The sequence below is a fragment of the Mytilus galloprovincialis genome, chromosome 1, assembly GCF_965363235.1.
Source record: "Mytilus galloprovincialis chromosome 1, xbMytGall1.hap1.1, whole genome shotgun sequence".
In the NCBI taxonomy this organism is placed as follows: domain Eukaryota; kingdom Metazoa; phylum Mollusca; class Bivalvia; order Mytilida; family Mytilidae; genus Mytilus; species Mytilus galloprovincialis.
In genome coordinates this window covers 61,011,029-61,034,557 of record NC_134838.1, presented here as the reverse complement: position 1 = coordinate 61,034,557, position 23,529 = coordinate 61,011,029, and the positions used below count along the sequence as shown (strand labels likewise).

Genomic DNA, 23,529 nt, shown 5'->3' with positions numbered 1-23,529 from the left:
TTTCTACTTTTATAGCGTTTAGCAAACAACAACAAACGCCACACAACGTTTACAAAATTTTGGTTGGAAAGAAATGCACTAATAATGATGAGGTCAAATAAATTCCTAAATTTACTTTCATTAGGACTTCAGTCAAATATTTGATAATGATGTTAATATCAATGTGCATTGTAAAAACTTTCTTATATTCAACTATTTGTATGGTAAATTATTTTTAACGCTTTTATATCTATTTACACAGGGGTAAATAGGAAGATAAAACCAGCAGTTATCAGAGAACTTAGTAACACAGAAGACTAAAGAATGAGTGACGCGAACAAATTTTAATCCATATACTGATAATATGTCATAGTTACAATGCTTTGAATAGATAAACAGTTCATAATTCCTTCATTCCAACAGTCATATTGTTCAAGTCAAGTATAGAAATGTCTCATTCTATGAAAAATCAGAAACGAAGAGAATAGGTTTGTTATAATTTTTAACCGAGGTTCTTTGTGACACAGATATTTCATAAAGGTAACCAAAGTCATTGGGGCGTTTGTTTTTATTGCACTTCAGTGCTCTTGTTGTTCCTTTGTAACATATCAGACTAATGAATGCCAGTTTTCACAAAAAGTGTTTAGCCAAACAAAAAGACAAGAACATGCAACATCTGATTTAGCAATTGGGCAACCATTCAACATTTTACCCCATTAAGGGATGAGATGGCTTGTTTCAGCGATGATCAATCAACTGATTTAGGTTAGTGAGGTTCCTTATTATTTATATATTGACATTTGTATGATGAACTAGTAACACAGGAACTGGTCTTTATCTGTTTATGCTGTAATAAAAAAAAGTTGTTTGTTGTTTTTTCAGAGACAAGTACCTGTGTATGCTATTTTTACTTTCCCAAACACTGAATAAAAATAAGGCAATATATTTAAAAATGATGTAAGAACTTTTTGCAAGAAAGTTTTGAATACAAAATCATGGAAATGACTTTCCAAAAACTTAACGCAAATGTCTTCTCTAAGGAATGATCAAAGTTAATATACATTCAAACCATGCAGATTTATATAAAACTAAGGACATGTGATCGGTATAATTGCCAATGAGAAAACTTTCTACCAAAGCTCAAAGGACGGGCATATAGTTATATAATGTCTTACTCAAAAATAACAAACATGGTATATGTGGGTATTCTATTTGCTAGATGCATGTTGGATGGGTGTTTTTCGATCCTTAAAACCACTTGAAATTTAAGTGATTTGAATTAATCAAGTGGAAATTTAAATTGGACTGTACAAATTGCTACATCATTTAAAGGATATTGATCAAATACAAATGTCTGAATCATGTGCACTCAAATATCTAAAAATAGACAATCAAGTTAATCTCTAATCAGTATTTAACAACTTCTTTCGTCACCTTTGTCATTTGTTAAACATAATTGCTCAAAAGAAAGTGTGAATGAAAAACAAGAGTAGGTGTTGATTATCTGCATCAAAATAGATCAGTGTTGAAATTCGATTAACTACAACAACAAAATTTTATAACTCATATATGAATTATTGTTTTTAGCTAAAACAGTCTATCTTATTTGACTACACCAATTAAGATAATCTGAATACTTATACATGTAATTGATTTACAATTTTATCAAAAATTGAATTTTAAATCTAGCCTCGTGCGTCTAGGCAGAAAATGTCTAGGTAGAATACAATTTATGAAAAGGATACAATGCTTTTCATGTCGACGTATACTTCAATTTAGATTGTTTGTTAGAAGCAGTATTTCGGGTTTCGAAGTTAAAAAATGGCTTATCCACTTTCAAGTCTACTATAAACGGTGGGTAATTTGGGGAGAGGGCAAAGTTTACGTTCTGTGGCGATATTTTTCCCCAATCTAACAAAAATGATTTTTACGTACAATGGAGCATGACATTCTCTAAATACATAGAGTCCGAGAGTCTCCTAATTGATACGGAAAACATGGTAAAGGATAATGAGAATGTAAGGATAAATGCTAAAGCAGAATATCTACATGCATACATCTAAAAAGGAAAATCTTGCATTAAGTCTGTACATCTGTAGCTTTTTAGTTAGTATGTTAACAATCGTTAGATCGCACACCACCGATTTGACCATTGCACTTCGACGCAGGCAATGTTACTTCAATACGACCATCAGACTTCAACTCGAACTCCCCTTTTCTGACCAATGAGTCCCTCAAGAGTAAAAAACCTAAAGAAATAATTTTATAATTGATATGTTAAAGATATATTAAAAACCGAGAAAAGATGGTGTGTAATAAAATTAATTGTCAGATTTTTAAAATGACAAAACACGCAACTGACGGACACTATCTTGATTTTAAGTTAACAACTTGTATAGTTTATATACAGAATGAAACAATAAATCAGTGCAGTACGACATACTTGTATATATAATAATTGTGTTTCATTTTTGTTCTGTCTTGCTCATAGATGCAATTCTTAGATTCATTTGTCTATACAAAATAGTACTAAGTAGATGGTGTTTTACTCTCACTGGAAAAATGAAAAAAGAAATACATAATTTATCGATCAACATGTTTGCCTAATGTATTTATATTACAGTTCAAGTCAAAAAGTAATCTACTTTTCAATTATTTCATAAAAATTGATTTTTGATTCAAAGCAAATGCAACATAACCTTTTATGTTACGACTGATCAAAAACAATGTATTAATTTGCAATATATAAAACATAGCACGCGGAACATCAATAAGTTTGATCTGATTAAATTAGTTTCTTTTTATAAGATATAATGGCAAATGGAACAAGAAGAGTCAGTTGTGTTTTCCAATAATTCAGGTCACGTAACGAACATTGAATCTAAAACATTTTTAGGTGATAATCAAAATATTGCGCGCCTTGAAATGCTGAAAACGGACAGCACCCGCAAGTTCTAACAATACGTATACTTCGTTACGACGAAAAAAGGTGAATGTATGAAAAACAAGAAAGTTTTACGAACTACTGTTAAAATAACATCGCGTTTTACACATACATATGTCGAGGACTAGCGTAGATTTGCAAAATTAAGATTTTAAATTAAAAGAAGAATTCGTATTTATATGTTAATGCTGTTGCTATCACTTCTACTATACAATGATGAAAGCAACTGAATAGACTTCATTAATGACTTGCGATAAATCTTTGTTTATACATGACAACTAATCTATCCCTGTTATTGCCTTCTCTGATCAAAGTAATGGAATCTTAGTATAACTCTGTCAATCTAAATCAAAACTCACTAAACTGGCATTTTGAGTCAAGACAAATACATCATAAACCGCTGATTCTTGTTCAAATCGAATATTGTTTTCTGTTGCATGACATGTTCATTGTTTGAAATCTTAATGTCGACCTTTCTTTTTATTAGATATTTATAACATAAAATAGGCTTATCATTAATAAATGAAAGAGATGCATTCGTTTACACGAGACATATCAGCGTCACTGGAAGGAAAACGATGAATGCCGAATTAATTTCAACGTCGATAACAATACGATTAAAAACGTTAAATTACACTTCATAAATTGTATATGCCTGAAGGGCTTTTTCATATTGACCTGCAGCAGGAATTGCCAATGTAAAATATGTGTTAATGAAAATTATAGCAAAGCAACGTACATTGTAAATTGCACGTTTTTCACATTTTGGAATATTTTCTTGTAAATTAGGTTTTATACTTATATAGACAATACCTGTTTAGTGTCATAAATATCAGCTGTATTTGTACGAGGCTAAGAAACTATGGGCTATTACTCCTGTTTCAAGCTGAGCACAGCTGATATTGATAATTTATTGTCTTTATTCTGCAATTAATTCTGTCCATTGTTCTTGATTTGAAATACAGAAAAACTCATATCTATTACAATCATTGTCGTTTTAGATTATATTACGTTTTGGTTATTTTTACCTTTGAGGCCCGCATAGTAGTATTACAAAAACTCCACAATCAGCTTATAATGACCAGTACGCCCAAAAGAATCTCACATTACCACCAATAAAACATCGCTAGTTGAACATGCTAGAAGGGTACCAACAAAATCAATTTATACTGAATTCGAATATCAGTTTCAGTCCGAAATAAAACAGTTTTCAATTCTTTCACGCAAAAAAAGTTTCATTGAAAGCAAATACATCATAACCTCACATTGCTGTTACTAAGTATAAACAATGTCTCAATTTGTAATACAAGACAAACAGCAGAAACAGATACACAAACAGTATCTGATCGAGGAATGTTAAATAAGTTGCTTTTTAGATGATATGTTGGCAAATGAAACAATAAAATCCGATTCGTTTTCCAATTATTTAATTAACTAAACATAACGGATTTGGTATGAATCAGTTCAGGCAGGTTAACCTCCTTACTTTTTGAAATATCAGACTATTTATTCCTTATTTATTATTTGAATATTCATTCAATAAAAGGCCATGTTAAAGAAAAAAAAATAACGGGAGAATAAACGTATTTACACTTTTGGTATATAGGTGTGTTTGCCTCCGAATGACCTTATATCACCTCCGAATAACCTTTTGACGTCAAGCAACAATAACTGTTTAGTCATGTCGTCAAATGTTTTGAATTAACATGTCAAAGTTTACGGAGCCTGTGTGAATATACGTAATGGCGGACAAATTTGTAAATACGTCTATGTTGCGACTAACAAGTAATTGTTTTCCGATTACTACAGTACACTGTTCCTTATCAAGAAACATAACGAGCACTACAATTTTAGATTGTCAAAATGAAGACTACTAATATTTTGAAATGATGTTAATGGTATATTTACAAAGTATATAGCCCTTTTAACTTAGCATCTAATTTGTTTAGATTTATTGAACTGAGTTTATAAGGAAATACTTTTGTGATCACTTTAGAATAATGTAAACAAGTGAAAATACTTCATTTGTGACTACATTTACCAATAAATCTTTGTTTATGCATGAATGATAACCTTTCATTCTTTTTCTGTAATCCTAGTAATGGAATCTTAAAATAACTCTATATAAATCTAAATCAAACACCAAGACACTGACATTTTATATAAAACAAAAACATCACATTGTTTAATTCCAATCCAAATTGAACAGATGAATATTTTTTTGTAGTCATGTTCTTAGTTGCAATATTGCTTTTCCACCCTTCACTTGTTTCGAAAATCTATAAAAATTCAAAGTTTATCATTATAAAATGCAAGATGTGTGTTTTGTTTATATCAATGTCACTGAAAAGAAGACGAATGGAAGTCTGAAACAACTATGAAGTAGAATACAATTCTAGGTTTACCTTCATCTGGAGTTTGGTTAAATATTTGATAATGAATTAATTTTTGATATAACGCGTCTTCTGATTGGCTGACGTTACTTTGTTATCAGCCCATAGACATAATTTAGTCATGTGACCGTGATGTCATCAACGTTTTTTTCATGGGTTTCTACGGTTTAAAATTGAATTTAGAATTAAATTATAAGAATGACTCAACCAATTGAGATTATGAAACCTGTTATCCATTCGTTTGATGTGTTTAAGCTTTAGTTCTTGCTCATTGAATTTTCCTCAGATTTTAATATTGTTGTTATTTTCTTTTTTTTCTGGCAAATTTTAAGAGTTGGCATTTGTGACACAGATATTTCCCAATGGTAATCTAGACAGAAACTTCCAAGTGAAAATAGGTCATTTGGGGGCATTATGTTAAAAGCGAGGGTTAAATGTATGCGTATTTAGCATTGTTTATGTTACATATACACCCTGAACACATGGTGTTGAAGGTAGTTGTGTAAAGCATTTCAACTGGCATGATTGGTGCAGCACAGTTGTATCGTACAAGCATATACATTTTAGAGCATTGCATAAATGCTATATCTTTAGAAACATTTCACAGTCACGTATCCGTCAGCTACACATGCACAATCTGATTTGAGCAATTGGACAACCAATCATCATTTATCATCAATAAGTATTGGTCTGGCTTCGGTCAATGACAATGTGGTAACAGCATTGATCACTCATTTGATTTTAGTAAATTTAGCTCCGGGGAAGAAATTGACAATTGCTATTTGAAAATGTTTAGATATTTGTATGATGGCATGGTTAGACAGGCACTTATCTTTACACTTTACTCTTAGATATGGTTATACGATTATAAACCAAATATTATGATATAAGGGGTTTTTGTATTTTGCTAGATGCATGCTGCAATGTTTTGGTCTTACACCCTAGCTGAAATTGGTCTACTTTAAATCAATGTAGCTGAATGAAGATTAACTTTTACAAATTGTAACACCATTTAAAGAATATTGTTTCATACAAATGTATGTATAATGTGAACTTAGTACCAGTAACTTGAGCAAAATTAATCAAGTTTGTATCTAACCAATATTTAACACTTTGATATAACACATACATTTAACACTTTTTCATTAATAATACATGAATGTTAAACACTCATCTTGAATGAAATTGTGAGTAAACAAAAATTCAGTACGTATTTATGTCCTGCATGAAAATGGAACAGTGTTGTTATTCATATAACTACAAAAACAAAGGAGAAGGTTCGGTAAGGGCCGATATTGGCCTCAAATTTCAGATCCACCTAACGAAAGATTTTGGACACTTTTTAAACACTTGTGTCTATTTTAATTGATTCAATTAGTTTATATAAAAGATTTTAACTGATTTAGTCATAAAAAACGCTCCAATTCAAGCTTAAATATGAAAAATCTATCAAATATACAAAAAAACTTTACTTTTCACATGTTTTTTTGTAAGAAATGAAAGTGGCCGCATCCGTGTTCATCCTCAACCTTTATATATGTTATGTATTTTCATCAAATACAACTTCCATTTCAATATTATGAATGAACACGAATGCGGCCACTTTCATTTAAGACGTAAACCTTCATTCAAATAAAATGCTTAAATTGTGAAGATTTCAGTCATTTAACATGACTTAATGACGCTAGTACCTGAGATATGAGCATTTTACGGTAAAAAAAAACAGCCCATATGTCTGAAGCAGAAGCATTCTGCTTTCCAAAATAAGCTTAAAGATTACATTTTCACAATTTTGTAAAACTGATATATTTTGGGGGCCAAAAAGGCGTTTTACTGAACCTACTCCTTTTGGTAATTCCTTTTCATCCTAAATTCAATAAAAGTATCATACATGTTTTTCTTTTGCTTAAAGCAATTTATATAGTTTGATTCTAAAAATTATCATTAACAATTTAAAATGGATTAGCCATTTCATTTGAATAAAATTTAAATTGATAACAATATTTGTATATATAGATAACCACACTTTGTGAGTCTAGGAAGAACACAACTTCAAAGTAGGAACTAAAATGATACAAGACTCAATTATCGTTAGAGGTATTTTTTCTCTTTCATCTTTGTTTTGACCCTTCGTCTTCAGTACTCATCTCAGATTATATATAAAACCTCTTCAGTAACACATATTTGTCAATCTAGCGTTGAATGATACTTGCAATGTTTGAGAGGTTTGTAAAACAATTAAAATGGCTGCAAAAATAATAAGAATGGCCTTTATATGCAAAGAATTTCTTAGGAAACATTTGGCATTGTGAATTTGGATTTGAATGTTTTTTCGGCACCAATGATCAAAGATCAACATAAAACCCTTAAGACAGAAAAACGTTCATTCATTGCTTTGATCCTGCTCATAATACTCGAACATTGTAAGGCGGAAAACACATGTTTTTGCCTGAGCTTAATATTTAGATGTGCAAAAAGGGATGAGAGTTTCAGTTAAGATACAGGATCCCGATTATAGGACTGAAAAGATAAACTTACATATTATAATATACCTCAGATTAATACATGGATTAAGGTATATAACATCAAGATTAAAGATCTAACGTTCTCAGATTAAAGTTTATGATATCAACAAAATCGTCCGAAATTCAAAGATAAATGTACATGTTGACATTTAAAAGAATAACGAATGAAACTAGTTTTGCACTTTACACACACGTGGAGCAGGATCTGCTTACCCTTCCTGAGCACCTGAGATCACCCCTAGTTTTTTGGTGGGGTTCGTGTAGTTTATTCTTTAGTTTTCTATGTTGTGTCATGTGTGCTGTTGTTTGTTTGTCTTTTTCATTTTTAGCCATGGCGTTGTCAATTTGTTTTAGATTTATGAGTTTGACTGTCCCTTTTGTATCTTTCATCCATCTTTTGCACTAAGCCTCTGTAGAACTGTAATGGCAATTTGTTTTGTTTTTTAATTGATTCTATTTTGCTATTGATGTTATATGTTAGTCTGTAATAGAATATTAGAAATATTTACTCAAAACACTACATTATTGTATTCCTCGTTCAAACTTTGCTTGCTTAACAGCGTGCTTTCATCTATATTTGATCTACTGGGAAATATTTTGCGTAGATAATACAGCATTAATCTAAAACTTTGATGTATACGAGACACGAGCTATAATTTCTTTAGAATTCGCAGTATCATATGTAATAGTCATTTCTTTTTGAATAAAAAAAAATGATTCAAATCGTTAGTATGAATAGTGCAAAATATTCAGCATCTTTCCGTTAAAACGCGTGCTTATTTTTACAAAATTATAATAATAAAACAATTTAACTGCTCAAGACATAAATATTTGATTAGGATATAATTCACAATGAGAAGTGCATAAGTGATACATGTTTTGTATCTGATCCAAATAAATGGTTCGTTTTTTCAATTTTTATCGGTAGTATCACTAAAAGATGTTGAGTAGAGGACTACTATATGGTTTCTTCAATTATGAATGTTATTATGTGACAATGTATTTCTGTATATCAATTACTTGGTTTTAAAAGAAATAAAGAATATGGAAGTCTTCAATCTTCAAGGATCATTTACAAATAATGACATCATGGTATTTTTTTTTAAATATCGGTAGTAGAATATTTGGAGAAGAATGCTGAAAGAAAAGACAAAGGAAACTTTAGATAAAGTCTGTATTTTATTTTATGAAGACGAAAAGTGTAAATGTGAAATCATGATTAATAAACTCATTATATAAGAGGATTGAAAGATATGTACATTCCTGTTTACACTATATGACCTTTGTTTTTAAACGCAAAGTAGGGGATATGTTAATAAAAAGGGAAGATCCGTTAAGACTTGAATGGGGCTTCGCTTGTTTACGTTGGTCATATAATTTCAATGAATTAATGGTGTAAATACAAGGATATGTGTCAACAATTGTGTACGAATACAACTATTGGGTTTTCTATAGAAAAAGGTGTTAATGACCAACCCTAACATTTCTTCTTTATTTACTGGATTCTTGATAACAAAGTATTTTTGAAATTACTTTAGATGCATTCACTTCTACATAAACATTGTTTATATTTAACTGTAATTGATTTTTTCTTAAAGCAAACTAGTTATTGCAGCATAGTTATTTTTTAAGGTAAAGCTTTGACTCATATACATATTTATGACAAGATATCAAAAACGGTGATAGGAATAATTTAGTCGTTATTTTCCGCTGATCTACTATTACTACGTGTAGTACCGAATGAACGTGGAAATAACACATTCATCGCACAACAATTAACGTATCGCTTGTATTGTTTTTATTATTGTCATATTATCTCTTAACGTTTAAAACAAGGCAATGGTGTAAATGTCTTTATTTTGAAGACTTTGCGTTGAACGAGATCTGAGGTATGCCCCGGTTGCAGGTGTGATTCGTGTTGCTCTGTCTTCAGTTTTCAAAGTTGTGTTTTGCACGCTGTTGTCTTTTTCTTATTTTTGCCGTGATTTTTTTAGTTTATCTTTGACCTATGAAATTGAATCTCACTTAAGTATCGTTCGCGTATCGTTTGATGCAAATTTAGATAGGAGATAACATAAAAAATCAATAAAAAACGTGATCTTTAATTCTACTAAAACTTGATCTTTAATATACAATATTTCGAAGGTCTTTTCAAAATTAAAAACAATTTCAGCAAAGTTGCTTGTCATGATTGACAACTATTTACACTTTAAAAGTAAAAACCATTCCACGTCTCCGTATAATTACAGTAAGACAATACCTCCGCGTCCTTCGGATACTGATGAATGTTTTTCTCATTGGAAATCATACCACATATCCTCATTTGTTTCAATACGGTGCAATAATGCAATTAGATATATGTATAATACTTATTACTCATTATAATCGCTTCCGAATTTTTTCGTTATGAAGAAGCGATAATTATCGTCATTTTACCTATTTATCACAACAGAGATATATTTATTTAAGCTACATTTCAACATCCAAGTTTTCAAAAGTAAATCTTATCTTTAGTTGTCATCATACATGTCTGTAGGTCTCTATTGGGCTGTTGTTTCATTGCCAATCATTATACATTTCTCTTCCTTTTTTATCTTGATATAGTTACAAATGTTTTAAAATCTTCAATTTGGTGTTTTGCATATGTGCATGTATAGCTTTGGTTATAAAACAATCATTTGCATACAAGAAACGATTCCATCTTAAAATTTAAAAACACATAAAATTTAAAAATGCCTTGTGTGACGACAATTCTTATGTACCGATTCAAATATTTCTTTTTTTATTTCAATTATTCCTACTTTATTAGCAATGTTTTCACTGAATCCCTTTTTCATGTTGGGCTATAGCATGTCAGATTAAATTCCATTTACTGAAATATTAAGTTTAATAGTTAAACAAATATCAGAGTCACACAATTCGAAATACAAAATATAGCTGCACAAGCCATAGCTGTTTTGATTTGATAATGAAATTTGATTCAAATAGATGTTTGGTCTGTTCCGATCGTTAAGTGATTTTACAAATAGATTAATTATTTACAGGATTACAAAATTGGTTTCTTCAAATTTGGTTTTGAATCATCATTGACAAATAATGATAAAGTGATCGAGCGTAATTTTGATGTATAACTATTAGAATATTTTGATTGTGTTTTGAATACGTAAAATAGTCAGAAATATTGAGAAATACACTACTAAATAAAGCAAAGATACGATAAAACGTTATTTAAAAGGGCGTGTTTGTGTATATAAGGAAACGGTATTGTTTCATACGAAACGAAAACAATACCATTATTTATAGAGTGTGAAATTATCTATGTAACAATTTGTGATACATGAGGGTGTGAATTGGGATTACATAAAAGACATTAATTGGCAAAAAGAGGCATTTTACATATATATATATATATATATATATATATATATATATATATATATATATATATATATATATATATATATATATATATATATATATATATATATAATTGCGTTACCACTGAATGCAGACTAATATTTAAAAAAAGTTTTAGTGCTGTAACAGTATGAAAAAAAAACGTTTAATAAAAAGGTGCAGGTCCGATAGGTATATTTGATAGGCTCTAGTGAGGTTTAATCTCTTAATTTTAATTGAACATTTTTTAGAATCAAACATGTAAATAATAGTGCATGTGTCTACATTCTTGTAAGTATAAAACCATTTGGTTACATAATGTTCATTGTGTTGATGATTAACCCTAACATCTCTACTTTATTTATTTAATCTTTGATGTCGAAGTATTTTTGGAAGTACTTTAAAATTTCATTGGCTCTATTATAAACACTGTAAATGAACTGCAATTGATTTTCTGAACGCAAACTGATGATTTCATTGCAATACAATATAACATGAGTTTCAATTGGTTGAACTAAGAGATGGCGCATTAAAAGCTTCATTACAATACATGCATATGTGTCAACACGCTTAATTGAGACATACAGGTTTTTGCAAAGTTATAGAAAGATAGTCATGATCATGATGATGGTAGCAAAGTTAAGATTGATCGTACAAATAGTGTGTTTCATAAATGTATCTAATAAAAAAAGTTTTGTTGATTATCTAAAGTCCATATTTCCTCGATTTTTGATTTTCTGAACTAATTTTAAAATACAGGAACTTACAAAGCCAGTGTGTCTATTAATATAGATGACACTTAATGTTGCATTGTTTGGTTTCATAATTATGTGTAGTTCGGTTGCTGTGTCGTTGACGTAATTATATCATATCAGTTTTCTATTCACAGTGCCTGAGGAATAAACAAGTGAACCTAACTTAAATTAGATATTTAAACGATCTTGATTTGTACTAAAATATAATATTCAAAATACCCCAGGTTAAATTTCGTAAAGGACTTTTCAAAAGTTATAAACAGTTAAGTAGGGTTGCTAATGATGATTAATTTATACTACATGTCTGTAACTACGGTTTAAAGTTTTTGTTCAAACCATCCAAAATTTCCACACAGCGCCATATAGTATCCTCCTCTTTTGATCTTTGGTTGATAATTATTTCATTTGCAATCCTAACACAAATCATTATTAGAATAAAGATGTCATCATTAAACTAAATATAGTTTAATTATTGTAAATTTTACAAATCTGTAAACTTAATCATTTTGTGATGAAGAAGAAATTATCATCGTCCCACCTTTTATGCTTATGAGTAGTGAGATATCCATAAAATATCCTAGTCTTTTAAAAAAAATCTAATGCGGGGTTCACACATTGCCGATTATTGCTCCCGTTTGAGATCAGACAGCGATACGACACGAAAAGTGAAAATGTCGGATTAGTATCCTCAATTATTTGGAATGTCCTATTATTGTCTTACCGCAGTCATTTTAGTTCGTAACAGATTCCTACTGGTCGGGAAGGGTCCGAATAGTTCGGCAAAGCACCCCGACAGTTAGGTGCGTCCCGTAACATTCGGGGAAACTCAGCCGATTTTGTCTAGTCGGATTACAATCGTGCCTATGTCGTGACAGATTCTGCTGTATCGGATCGAATTCCTAACAATGTTCTGTGTATTCGGGACGGTGTCCTGTGGAACGGGAATGATCTGGAAAAAATGTTCATTGCTGTTTTTCTGCCGATTGAGTCCAGATTGCATTCAGATCTTGTCGATTGCGAACCGTTTCTGCCGAAACCGTTCCGAAACAGTCCCGTTATTAATTCTAAATTCGTCAATAATACCCACGTCAGAGTCCCGACAATTACAGAATACAATACGACTGAGACCAGACAAAGCCGTTTGCAATGCGATAGAGCGGGTCGTGATAGAATTACGTTCCGACAGTACCTGATCATCCCGAGTATGCCGACAATTTTCGAACGGATAACTTCCGTCAGCGTCGGTGCACTGTCTTGTCACTATCTGATCTCTGTCGGATAACATTCGGTAGAATCGGGACGCAGTCGCGACAGACTCGGTCGAATTTTACCTGGCGAAAGATAAAAATCGGATAAGAAGCGGATTTAGAACAGGATTATCGGGATAAATTCGCTTGGAAACGGTTGAATATCGACGCTTCCTGAACAATATCTGATTGTTGTCGTGATTAAATGTTTTTTTTTACAAATTTTAATTTAAGTTTGAATTTCCATCCACGATTCATAGGTTCTTGATCAGACTTTTAATAAATTTTAATCGGGAATGGTCCTGTCAAGGACGGCAGTAAAAATCGTGAATGTGTGACCCCAGCTTAATGGAGGATTTTCTCAATGGCAATCATATCACATCGACTTATTTTATACATGTTTAAATATATTGGTTTTCATACTTGTGACTTGTTCTCTAGTTGGTGTTGTTTCATTGCCTATCAAAGTTTTTCTATCTCCTCTAATGATACAATTTCAATGGGATTAACTAAGTTTAAACTCTTAACAAATGTATTGTACATGTATATTTTCGATTGTATTATTCACTCATTGTTTGTAGGAACGATTTCTTCTCGCAACTTTAAACTTCAATTCGTTCATTCTTTCTTAATGGTTGTATATAATCATTGTACATACTAACTTAACAAAATACTATTTGTTTTATTTTCTTTATAAACTTTATGCATGTCTATCGATAAAGCATGCCACTGCATTCTTGAACAAGAATATTCTAGTTTGGCTTGATAACATTTTTATTTATTTTTTTCGCGTCAACAATAATACATTTAAAATAAAGAAAAATATGGTTTAACGTCGATAAGACTGCAAAATGTATCTAATAAAAAAAGTTTTGTTGATTATCTAAAGTCCAAATTTCCTCGATTTTTGATTTTCTGAACTAATTTTAAAATACAGGAACTTACAAAGCCAGTGTGTCTATTAATATAGATGACACTTAATGTTGCATTGTTTGGTTTCATAATTATGTGTTGTTCGGTTGCTGTGTCGTTGACGTAATTATATCATATCAGTTTTCTATTCACAGTGCCTGAGGAATAAACAAGTGAACCTAACTTAAATTAGATATTTAAACGATCTTGATTTGTACTAAAATATAATATTCAAAATACCCCAGGTTAAATTTCGTAAAGGACTTTTCAAAAGTTATAAACAGTTAAGTAGGGTTGCTAATGATGATTAATTTATACTACATGTCTGTAACTACGGTTTAAAGTTTTTGTTCAAACCATCCAAAATTTCCACACAGCGCCATATAGTATCCTCCTCTTTTGATCTTTGGTTGATAATTATTTCATTTGCAATCCTAACACAAATCATTATTAGAATAAAGATGTCATCATTAAACTAAATATAGTTTAATTATTGTAAATTTTACAAATCTGTAAACTTAATCATTTTGTGATGAAGAAGAAATTATCATCGTCCCACCTTTTATGCTTATGAGTAGTGAGATATCCATAAAATATCCTAGTCTTTTAAAAAAAATCTAATGCGGGGTTCACACATTGCCGATTATTGCTCCCGTTTGAGATCAGACAGCGATACGACACGAAAAGTGAAAATGTCGGATTAGTATCCTCAATTATTTGGAATGTCCTATTATTGTCTTACCGCAGTCATTTTAGTTCGTAACAGATTCCTACTGGTCGGGAAGGGTCCGAATAGTTCGGCAAAGCACCCCGACAGTTAGGTGCGTCCCGTAACATTCGGGGAAACTCAGCCGATTTTGTCTAGTCGGATTACAATCGTGCCTATGTCGTGACAGATTCTGCTGTATCGGATCGAATTCCTAACAATGTTCTGTGTATTCGGGACGGTGTCCTGTGGAACGGGAATGATCTGGAAAAAATGTTCATTGCTGTTTTTCTGCCGATTGAGTCCAGATTGCATTCAGATCTTGTCGATTGCGAACCGTTTCTGCCGAAACCGTTCCGAAACAGTCCCGTTATTAATTCTAAATTCGTCAATAATACCCACGTCAGAGTCCCGACAATTACAGAATACAATACGACTGAGACCAGACAAAGCCGTTTGCAATGCGATAGAGCGGGTCGTGATAGAATTACGTTCCGACAGTACCTGATCATCCCGAGTATGCCGACAATTTTCGAACGGATAACTTCCGTCAGCGTCGGTGCACTGTCTTGTCACTATCTGATCTCTGTCGGATAACATTCGGTAGAATCGGGACGCAGTCGCGACAGACTCGGTCGAATTTTACCTGGCGAAAGATAAAAATCGGATAAGAAGCGGATTTAGAACAGGATTATCGGGATAAATTCGCTTGGAAACGGTTGAATATCGACGCTTCCTGAACAATATCTGATTGTTGTCGTGATTAAATGTTTTTTTTTACAAATTTTAATTTAAGTTTGAATTTCCATCCACGATTCATAGGTTCTTGATCAGACTTTTAATAAATTTTAATCGGGAATGGTCCTGTCAAGGACGGCAGTAAAAATCGTGAATGTGTGACCCCAGCTTAATGGAGGATTTTCTCAATGGCAATCATATCACATCGACTTATTTTATACATGTTTAAATATATTGGTTTTCATACTTGTGACTTGTTCTCTAGTTGGTGTTGTTTCATTGCCTATCAAAGTTTTTCTATCTCCTCTAATGATACAATTTCAATGGGATTAACTAAGTTTAAACTCTTAACAAATGTATTGTACATGTATATTTTCGATTGTATTATTCACTCATTGTTTGTAGGAACGATTTCTTCTCGCAACTTTAAACTTCAATTCGTTCATTCTTTCTTAATGGTTGTATATAATCATTGTACATACTAACTTAACAAAATACTATTTGTTTTATTTTCTTTATAAACTTTATGCATGTCTATCGATAAAGCATGCCACTGCATTCTTGAACAAGAATATTCTAGTTTGGCTTGATAACATTTTTATTTATTTTTTTCGCGTCAACAATAATACATTTAAAATAAAGAAAAATATGGTTTAACGTCGATAAGACTGCAAAATAAACAGTCTTCAAAATGGAAAATTGATATGATTTGTTTTATCAACTTCGAGAGATAAATGAAAATGTATTTACTTTAAATTGCTGAAACACAAATTGTTTTGAAAGATGATTATTTTTTGTTGAGACGTGTGTTTCCTTTGTACACTTTTCCAGCGCTTTATTTAATTTCAGTCTTACATGTACCATATATTTATCTGATGAGTTTTCTGTTTAAACATAGAAGTTCTAAAGGTTTTAACAGAATAACAACATTTCATCGATCAGTTATGAATTTTACCTTTTATAAACTATTATGTAATTCACTCAAAGAGTTTTGTTTTCTTTTATCATAAGAAAAGTTCCCAAGTTTTAAACTTTTATCTGTCCTCTTATCTTTTTGTTTGAAATACGTTCGCTAAAATTTCCTTTTTAACAAAGTAAACAACTAAGTTTGTACAGAATGGAAATGTTTCATTGATCTGTTTTGAAATGATTGAATCGATCTGATATGTGAAAACATGAATATGTCATAATTTGATCCATATAACACTGAACACGTACTAACAATAAAAACAGAAAATCAATTATTATAAATATGTTATCAAATTCCAAAAAGTATGTATAACAATGCTTCTTTGTGCTTATAATTTTTTGATGCTGATATTACACTTGTCTATAATCTAAAAACCTGTCTATATACCAAGCAAAGTTTACATTGCAAGCCTATTTGTCTTAATTATTACGACTAATGTAAATGCATTAATACCATGAATAATAAATCTCATTTGGTATAAATGAGATTCATAAGAAGTAAAGATTTTGCATGTATATGATGAACACTTCTTGTAACACATAAACGTTGGAATTTTACTATGAATTGAACTTATTTCTACAATCATTACAACTATTTTAAAACTTTGTCTACATGTACCTATTTAATAAATATCTTAACTTACATTCAATTGCAAACATAGAATTATCACTTCCGTCTATTCCAATGACAACTTTTTTACCCTTTGAGCTCTCTGTTAACTTTTCTGCCATTGTTTTTCTAATCCAAAATATAGAATTTTACACTTATGAATTCTTCAATGCCCCATTTAACAAAATATGCAAGTTAACTTGTTCATCTAATGTAACATGTCGGGATTATGAAAAGTTTCTGATCAATCAACGAGGTATTGACTGATAGCGACTGTTGGGAATTTCCCACAAATTATCGATATGTTGTAGTAAAAAAGTACGTATCAATATTGTAAACAGTAGTTTAATATTCAATAGTTTCTTTTTATTAAAGAAATTTATCCTTTCACATATTCAATGTCAATGAAAATTGATACGAAACAATTGTTCGTCAAAACTTTATTACATTAAGAGTTTTTCTTGTCTTAGCGCTGTTATCTCAGTGGTGTTTTAATACTTATTTTTTAACAAAGGATTTACGAACTGAAAGCAATCATCTCTACATGACGAGGTATTTGCATCTTAGATGATTGTTTTGATTACATTTAACATTCAACTAAACTATTTCAGAAACATTGAATCCATATTTGATCTTTTCTGATAATTGCAACCTACAATGAGTGTTTTTTGTGTGAGCTTTACTATGTATTAAAAAAAAAATGAATAAAATGTGAGGGAAAAAAATTATTTTGATGATTGCTTAACGGATTGAAATTTGTACAGAGAATCATCTTTATTCAGTCGATTCGATAGATCGACTGCATCATATAGGGTTCTGCAAGGCACAGCATACAACAAAGGCAGGTTTAGATAGTTGCCAAAAGGTACCAGGATTATAATCAAATACGCTAGACGCGCGTTTCGTCTACACAAGACTCATCAGTGACGCTCAGATCAAAATAGTTATCAAGCCAAACAAGTACATAGTTGAACAGCATTGAGGACCAAATAACAGAGTTATAAAGCTACTTGTACTAATCGACACGCTATATAAGTCACGCATTATTAGTGATTGTATAATAAGAACGAAGTGTTAGTCAAATTGTTGTGCTTTAAAAGGTTTAAACTGTACTTTGACCTAAACATGGTTTGCTTACACAAATTGTGACATCGATGGAGAACTGTCTCATTGCCACTCATATCACATCTTCGTATATCTATTAAACGCGCTTATTGTTATATATAAAAAAGGTAAATTGAATAAAACGTGTATCTTGCCGTAATGTCCTCTAGCAGTAATTTATAGGGAGAAAAGATTAATTTGTTTCTAAATATAAGACCGTTAGACAAATTGTGTTTGTTTACATAGGTTTTACGTGGGAACCTAGAAGAAGGTTTGATGATTACTCTATATCGATGTGATAACATCACATAACCGTATCAAAGTTCGTGAAATGCATATTTCTCAAAGTTGAATAAAACATTTGGTATACTCGTAATCATAAAGTTAGCAATTCGCGTACATCAATGTTACAATTGAGTAAACATTAATGGCCGGCAAACTTTTATGAATATTGTGGATTCTAACCTTATCTTACAGTATTTAATTTCTATTGTAAAATCATCTATCTGAACTACAAATCATAAGCAGCGCCATGAATAGAGACTATTAGTATATAAATATTGCATATTGAACTAGCAATACATCAATTTTGCAATTTTATGTTACAAACTAAGACACAAAAATGTAAGATTAAGACTATTATTTGTGAAAAGTCTGTATACTTTTTATAGGTCAAAAGAATCAGTTTTTGCTTTTTCCTAATTAGTTGCGAATACATTATGTGTTTTTAATAAACCAATTCGCGTATTTAAAGCATTTGAAAATTTTAGCTTCAATGGACTACAATATAAATGACTGTTAACAAGAAATTCACCGTATAAAAATGTTTATGTATTGACAAACAACACATATATATGAAATTCATACATTAAAGTAATACACAATTCTCAATCTGATTATTGCAGGTGAACAAACGAAAATAATATACACAAATGTCATGCGTCCGCATAAACTCACTATAGTGACCAGGATTAAAATTTTGTATATGCACCAGACGCGCGTTTTGTCTACAAAAGACTCTTGGTTACGCTCGAATCAAAAAGTTGAAAGGCTGAATAAAGTGCGAAGTTGCATAGCATTGACGACACAAATTCATAAAGGTTTTTCCAAAGACAGCTGAGGTAATCAATTCTTGAGTTAGAAAAGCCTAAGTTTTATAATTATGACCATATCAATGATATGTCATGTCAACACATAAGTACTAACTACAGATTAGTTAAAAGCTCTTATCTGTATTTCTCGCCGTTAGTGACATCTAAAATGATTTGAACGACAAGAATGCACAAGATTATTTGAACCTAAGAGTCAGCTACACACGAGGGAGTTGAAACTCTACAAACAGATCAAAGATTCATAAACGGACAAAACGCTTTTCTTGGTTCACTTTTAGTACAATTCGGGCTAAATTAAGAAAATTTTATCAATTCATTTATAAAAGGAGCATTTTCAATCGAAATAGTGAATAAAAAGAACATACGTTAAACATAACAAGGTATTTACATGCCAATTTATTTAGTTTGTCATTCAAAATTTTACACAAAGTCATATTGTAATCATCTCTTAGGATGAATTACTTTAGAGTTACGAAAATGTAAAATTATTATACTTAAAGAACACTTTAATAATATACTTTGACTCCGGAAGGTTTTTACAAATGTCTAAATGAAATATACAAATACAAGTGAAACTGGCCTTATCTTTTTACATTAAATAAAGGCAACAGTAGTATACCGCTGTTCAAAACTCATAAATCTATGGACAAAAAACAAAATCGGGGTAACAAACTAAAACTGAGGGAAACGCATTAAATATTAGAGGAGAACAACGACACAACATTAAAATGTATTACACACAGCAACGGACTAAGCATTAGACAAAATCCGATGAGAATAACCAATATAACATCAAAACCAAATACATGAATTTGGGATAGAAAAGTACCGTGACACGTCTTATAGTAATGTGAATTCACACTCAAAAATAGGAGAAAACAAACGACACATTAGATTGACATTATGTTGATTTCGATATACAGGATTTCATTTAATACTAGATATTAGACTTGATTAATATTAAATGACATCAAGCAACGGAATCGCCAATTTAAAATTAATTAATAGGTGGGGCAATTTTTGTTTTTATCCAGGACAATTTGTTAAGTGTCCATCCTTTATTTCAATTCATGATCGTTTAAACACCTGCTAGTGGAAAGTTATTGTCATTGTATATCATATAATTCTATATATTACGATTTTCTGTAATCTTAAATAGATTTGTGTGAAATACAAAAAATGATTAAATCTAAAGAAAGAATGAATCCACCTGCAAGAACTTAAGAACATTTTGTATTTTGATAAATAATAATAACATATAAAGTACATACAACATTATGATTATAAAAAAATATTTACACAATATCCAATACTATGTAGAGGATAATAAAAAAAATTGTTTTAAAAGATACTCATTTTTTTTTCATTTTGTAAGGACTGACATTAGTCAGAACCCCTTTTTTATTTATCTTCATTAGGAACGCTCAAAGCTGATTCTAATATGACCTGCTTCATTCGCTTTGTGAATTAACCCATGCTCTAAATCCATTAAATTAGTTTGCACATGCGTATATTGACTACTGCAGAATAAGGATTTTTTTCAAATTGGCATGCATTTAATATATTTGATCAACTTAAAACCCCTTTAATATTGCAATGTTGTTATTAATTCATATATTATGACTGTAACGTGTTGCAATTCGAAATTGACATATTTGACCTAGATACGACCACCGTTCATGGTGACTCTTCCAAACTCCTCCCTCACATTGCAAGTAGTTTGCTTTATTACAAACAAAAAAGGGTGGTTTATGGAAGGGCCTACACACACTCTCTACACTTACATGTATATACATCGGACATTTAATAACCTTAATTGTACTAATCAGAATCGAAATAACTGATGCAAGCTATACTTTATTGTACTTTTAACATGGGTAGGCATTATATTCGTGCTATTTTAGCCCTCACTATAGCACGGGCAAAAATAATCACGAATATAATGAAACCCATGTTAAAACTACAATAAAGTATAGCTTAATAAATAAAACATTTGAAGAGCTATATGACCAAAGAGGGCATAAAAAATACCCAAATATTTCTAAAGCAAATTTTGAATGTAAAAGTAGTTACATACATGTAGATATGTATTAAAGCTATTCTGTTTAATTTCTACTTTAATTCGAATTCTGTTTTTTTGTTGTTTTTTTTTGTTACCTCTGTAGAAATTTCTCATTTGCAAGCCGTTAGAAAAGTATAAAATCTGTAATTACAATATCTTATGAAATGAAAAGATGTGGTATTATTGCCAATGGGACAACTCTCTATAAAAAACGAAATAAATTAAAAGGTTAGAACACATAAGTCGACGTACGGCTTTCAAATCTGTGCAAAACCCATCACGCAAAGTAAGCTACAAAAGCTCCCAAAGTGACAAAAACAGAACAGTTCGACGATAAACTAAACATAACCTCATTCATGTAAAAAATTCAATAAACGAAAAACGGGATAAATATCGTCTAACAACAACCACTGATTACCGAATTAAATGGCTTCTGACTTAAAACAGGCACAAACAGAAGGTGTTGTGGTCTCACATGTTGGCGGGCACTCAACCTTTCCCGAGAAACAGGTATAACAACACAACATAAAAATACTGCATAAAAATAGATTGAATAGAGCCTTACTGATCCTATCGATATGTAACAAATCAACAGTAGCCAAAATAAATTACAGATCGGACAGTACTTGCAATTGCAGTAATTTCGTTCAAAGTCAATATCAACTAAACTAATAAAAATATCAAGTATCTAAGACTAAAATTTCAATTCGTCCACGTCTATCGTCAATAAACGGAATCGGTAAACTACAGCACGTAGAATGGTGATGGCGTTTAAGGTTTTTAATAAGTTTTCTAAAGGTAAAAAACTCAATATTTGTAAATATAAAAAAGTAAAGGTTTTAAGGGTTTTGTGGTAACATTATCCTTGACTTAATGATTTATATAATTGCCAGCAATACATACAGTTCATAACAAACTAAAATGTCACAAACGATACAGCAAAAAAAAGAGCTGTGATATATATATAAACAACATAAGGTCTACCGGGTCTACAAATCTTCAGAAAAATAATTCATAATAATATTTTTTTTCAAATAAACATTTTCTTGGTGTATGTTAATGCATGATACATACGAACTCTGACTATAAATATCATAATCTTAGGGCCAATAAAACAAAAATGCAACTGTCATACTAGTTTCAATAAAGAAAATGACTAGTGAATATACAAGGTTTGTCAAGAAGTTTGATGTATTTGAGCTTTTCATTTTGCCATTTGTTTAGGAAAATTACGTTTTGAATTTTTGTCGGGGTTCGGTAATTTTGTCATTTTACTTTTCATGCATTCTGTATGTTTTATCCGGAAGGGTCCTGCTGATCCTGTAGCCCCAGTCGTGTCGCCTAGGTAAGTACAAACCCGGTGATGAGTCTACGTCGGTAAGTCACATTCGGGGAAACAAAGCCCATACTGCATAGTCAGCTATAAAAGGCCCCGAAATCACAAATGTATCAATATTCAAACGAGAAAATTAACGGCCTAAATAATTTACAAAAAATGAACGAAAAACAACTACTGAACAACAACCTCCTGACTTGGGACAGACACACCCATACAGATAGTGGCGGGGTTAACGATGTTAGCGGGATCTCAACCCTCCTTCTTACATTGAACAGTGGTGTATTAGTACAAAGTTAGAACGAACTATAAAACTCGGTTGAAAAATGCTTTTCTCATCAGATGAATACAAATTGAAATACATATGACAAAACTAAAAGTTCTCCTTTTAATATTTTAATCACACAAATATTTGATGGGTCTATATAAATTGACCAAATTTAGTCTTAAACTGTGATTCAAAAAAGCGATTCTGGTATTAATGCGGTGCAATTGCTGCCCATATGAATATCTATAATCGTCGACATGTTTTGCCAAATTGTTTGTAAATTAGGTCAAGGACAAAATTACCAGCTCTAATCTGCTTACCTGCCGATGCCCCTCAGATCAATGCTAGTTTCGGATGAGTTTCATGTTGCGCAGATGATTAAGGATTTTTTTCTTGCTATATTTTGTCAGCTCCTTCGTGACTAATGAGATTGATTATTCCTTTTCATATTTCGCTAGAATGTTTTAATCATC

The 23,529-nt window shown here is 31.1% G+C and overlaps 1 protein-coding gene across 1 annotated transcript in view; it reads right to left on the bottom strand.

Moving 5' to 3' along the window:
* LOC143083980 (universal stress protein YxiE-like) overlaps positions 1–17,469 on the bottom strand; it is a 33,515-nt gene extending 16,046 nt beyond the window's left edge. Inside the window, exon 1 of the mRNA XM_076260422.1 lies at positions 17,209–17,469. Within this exon, the coding sequence (XP_076116537.1) occupies positions 17,209–17,296 (88 nt within the window). The 5' untranslated portion in view covers positions 17,297–17,469. The remainder of the gene's footprint in view (positions 1–17,208) is intronic.
* Positions 17,470–23,529: the final 6,060 nt, after the last annotated feature.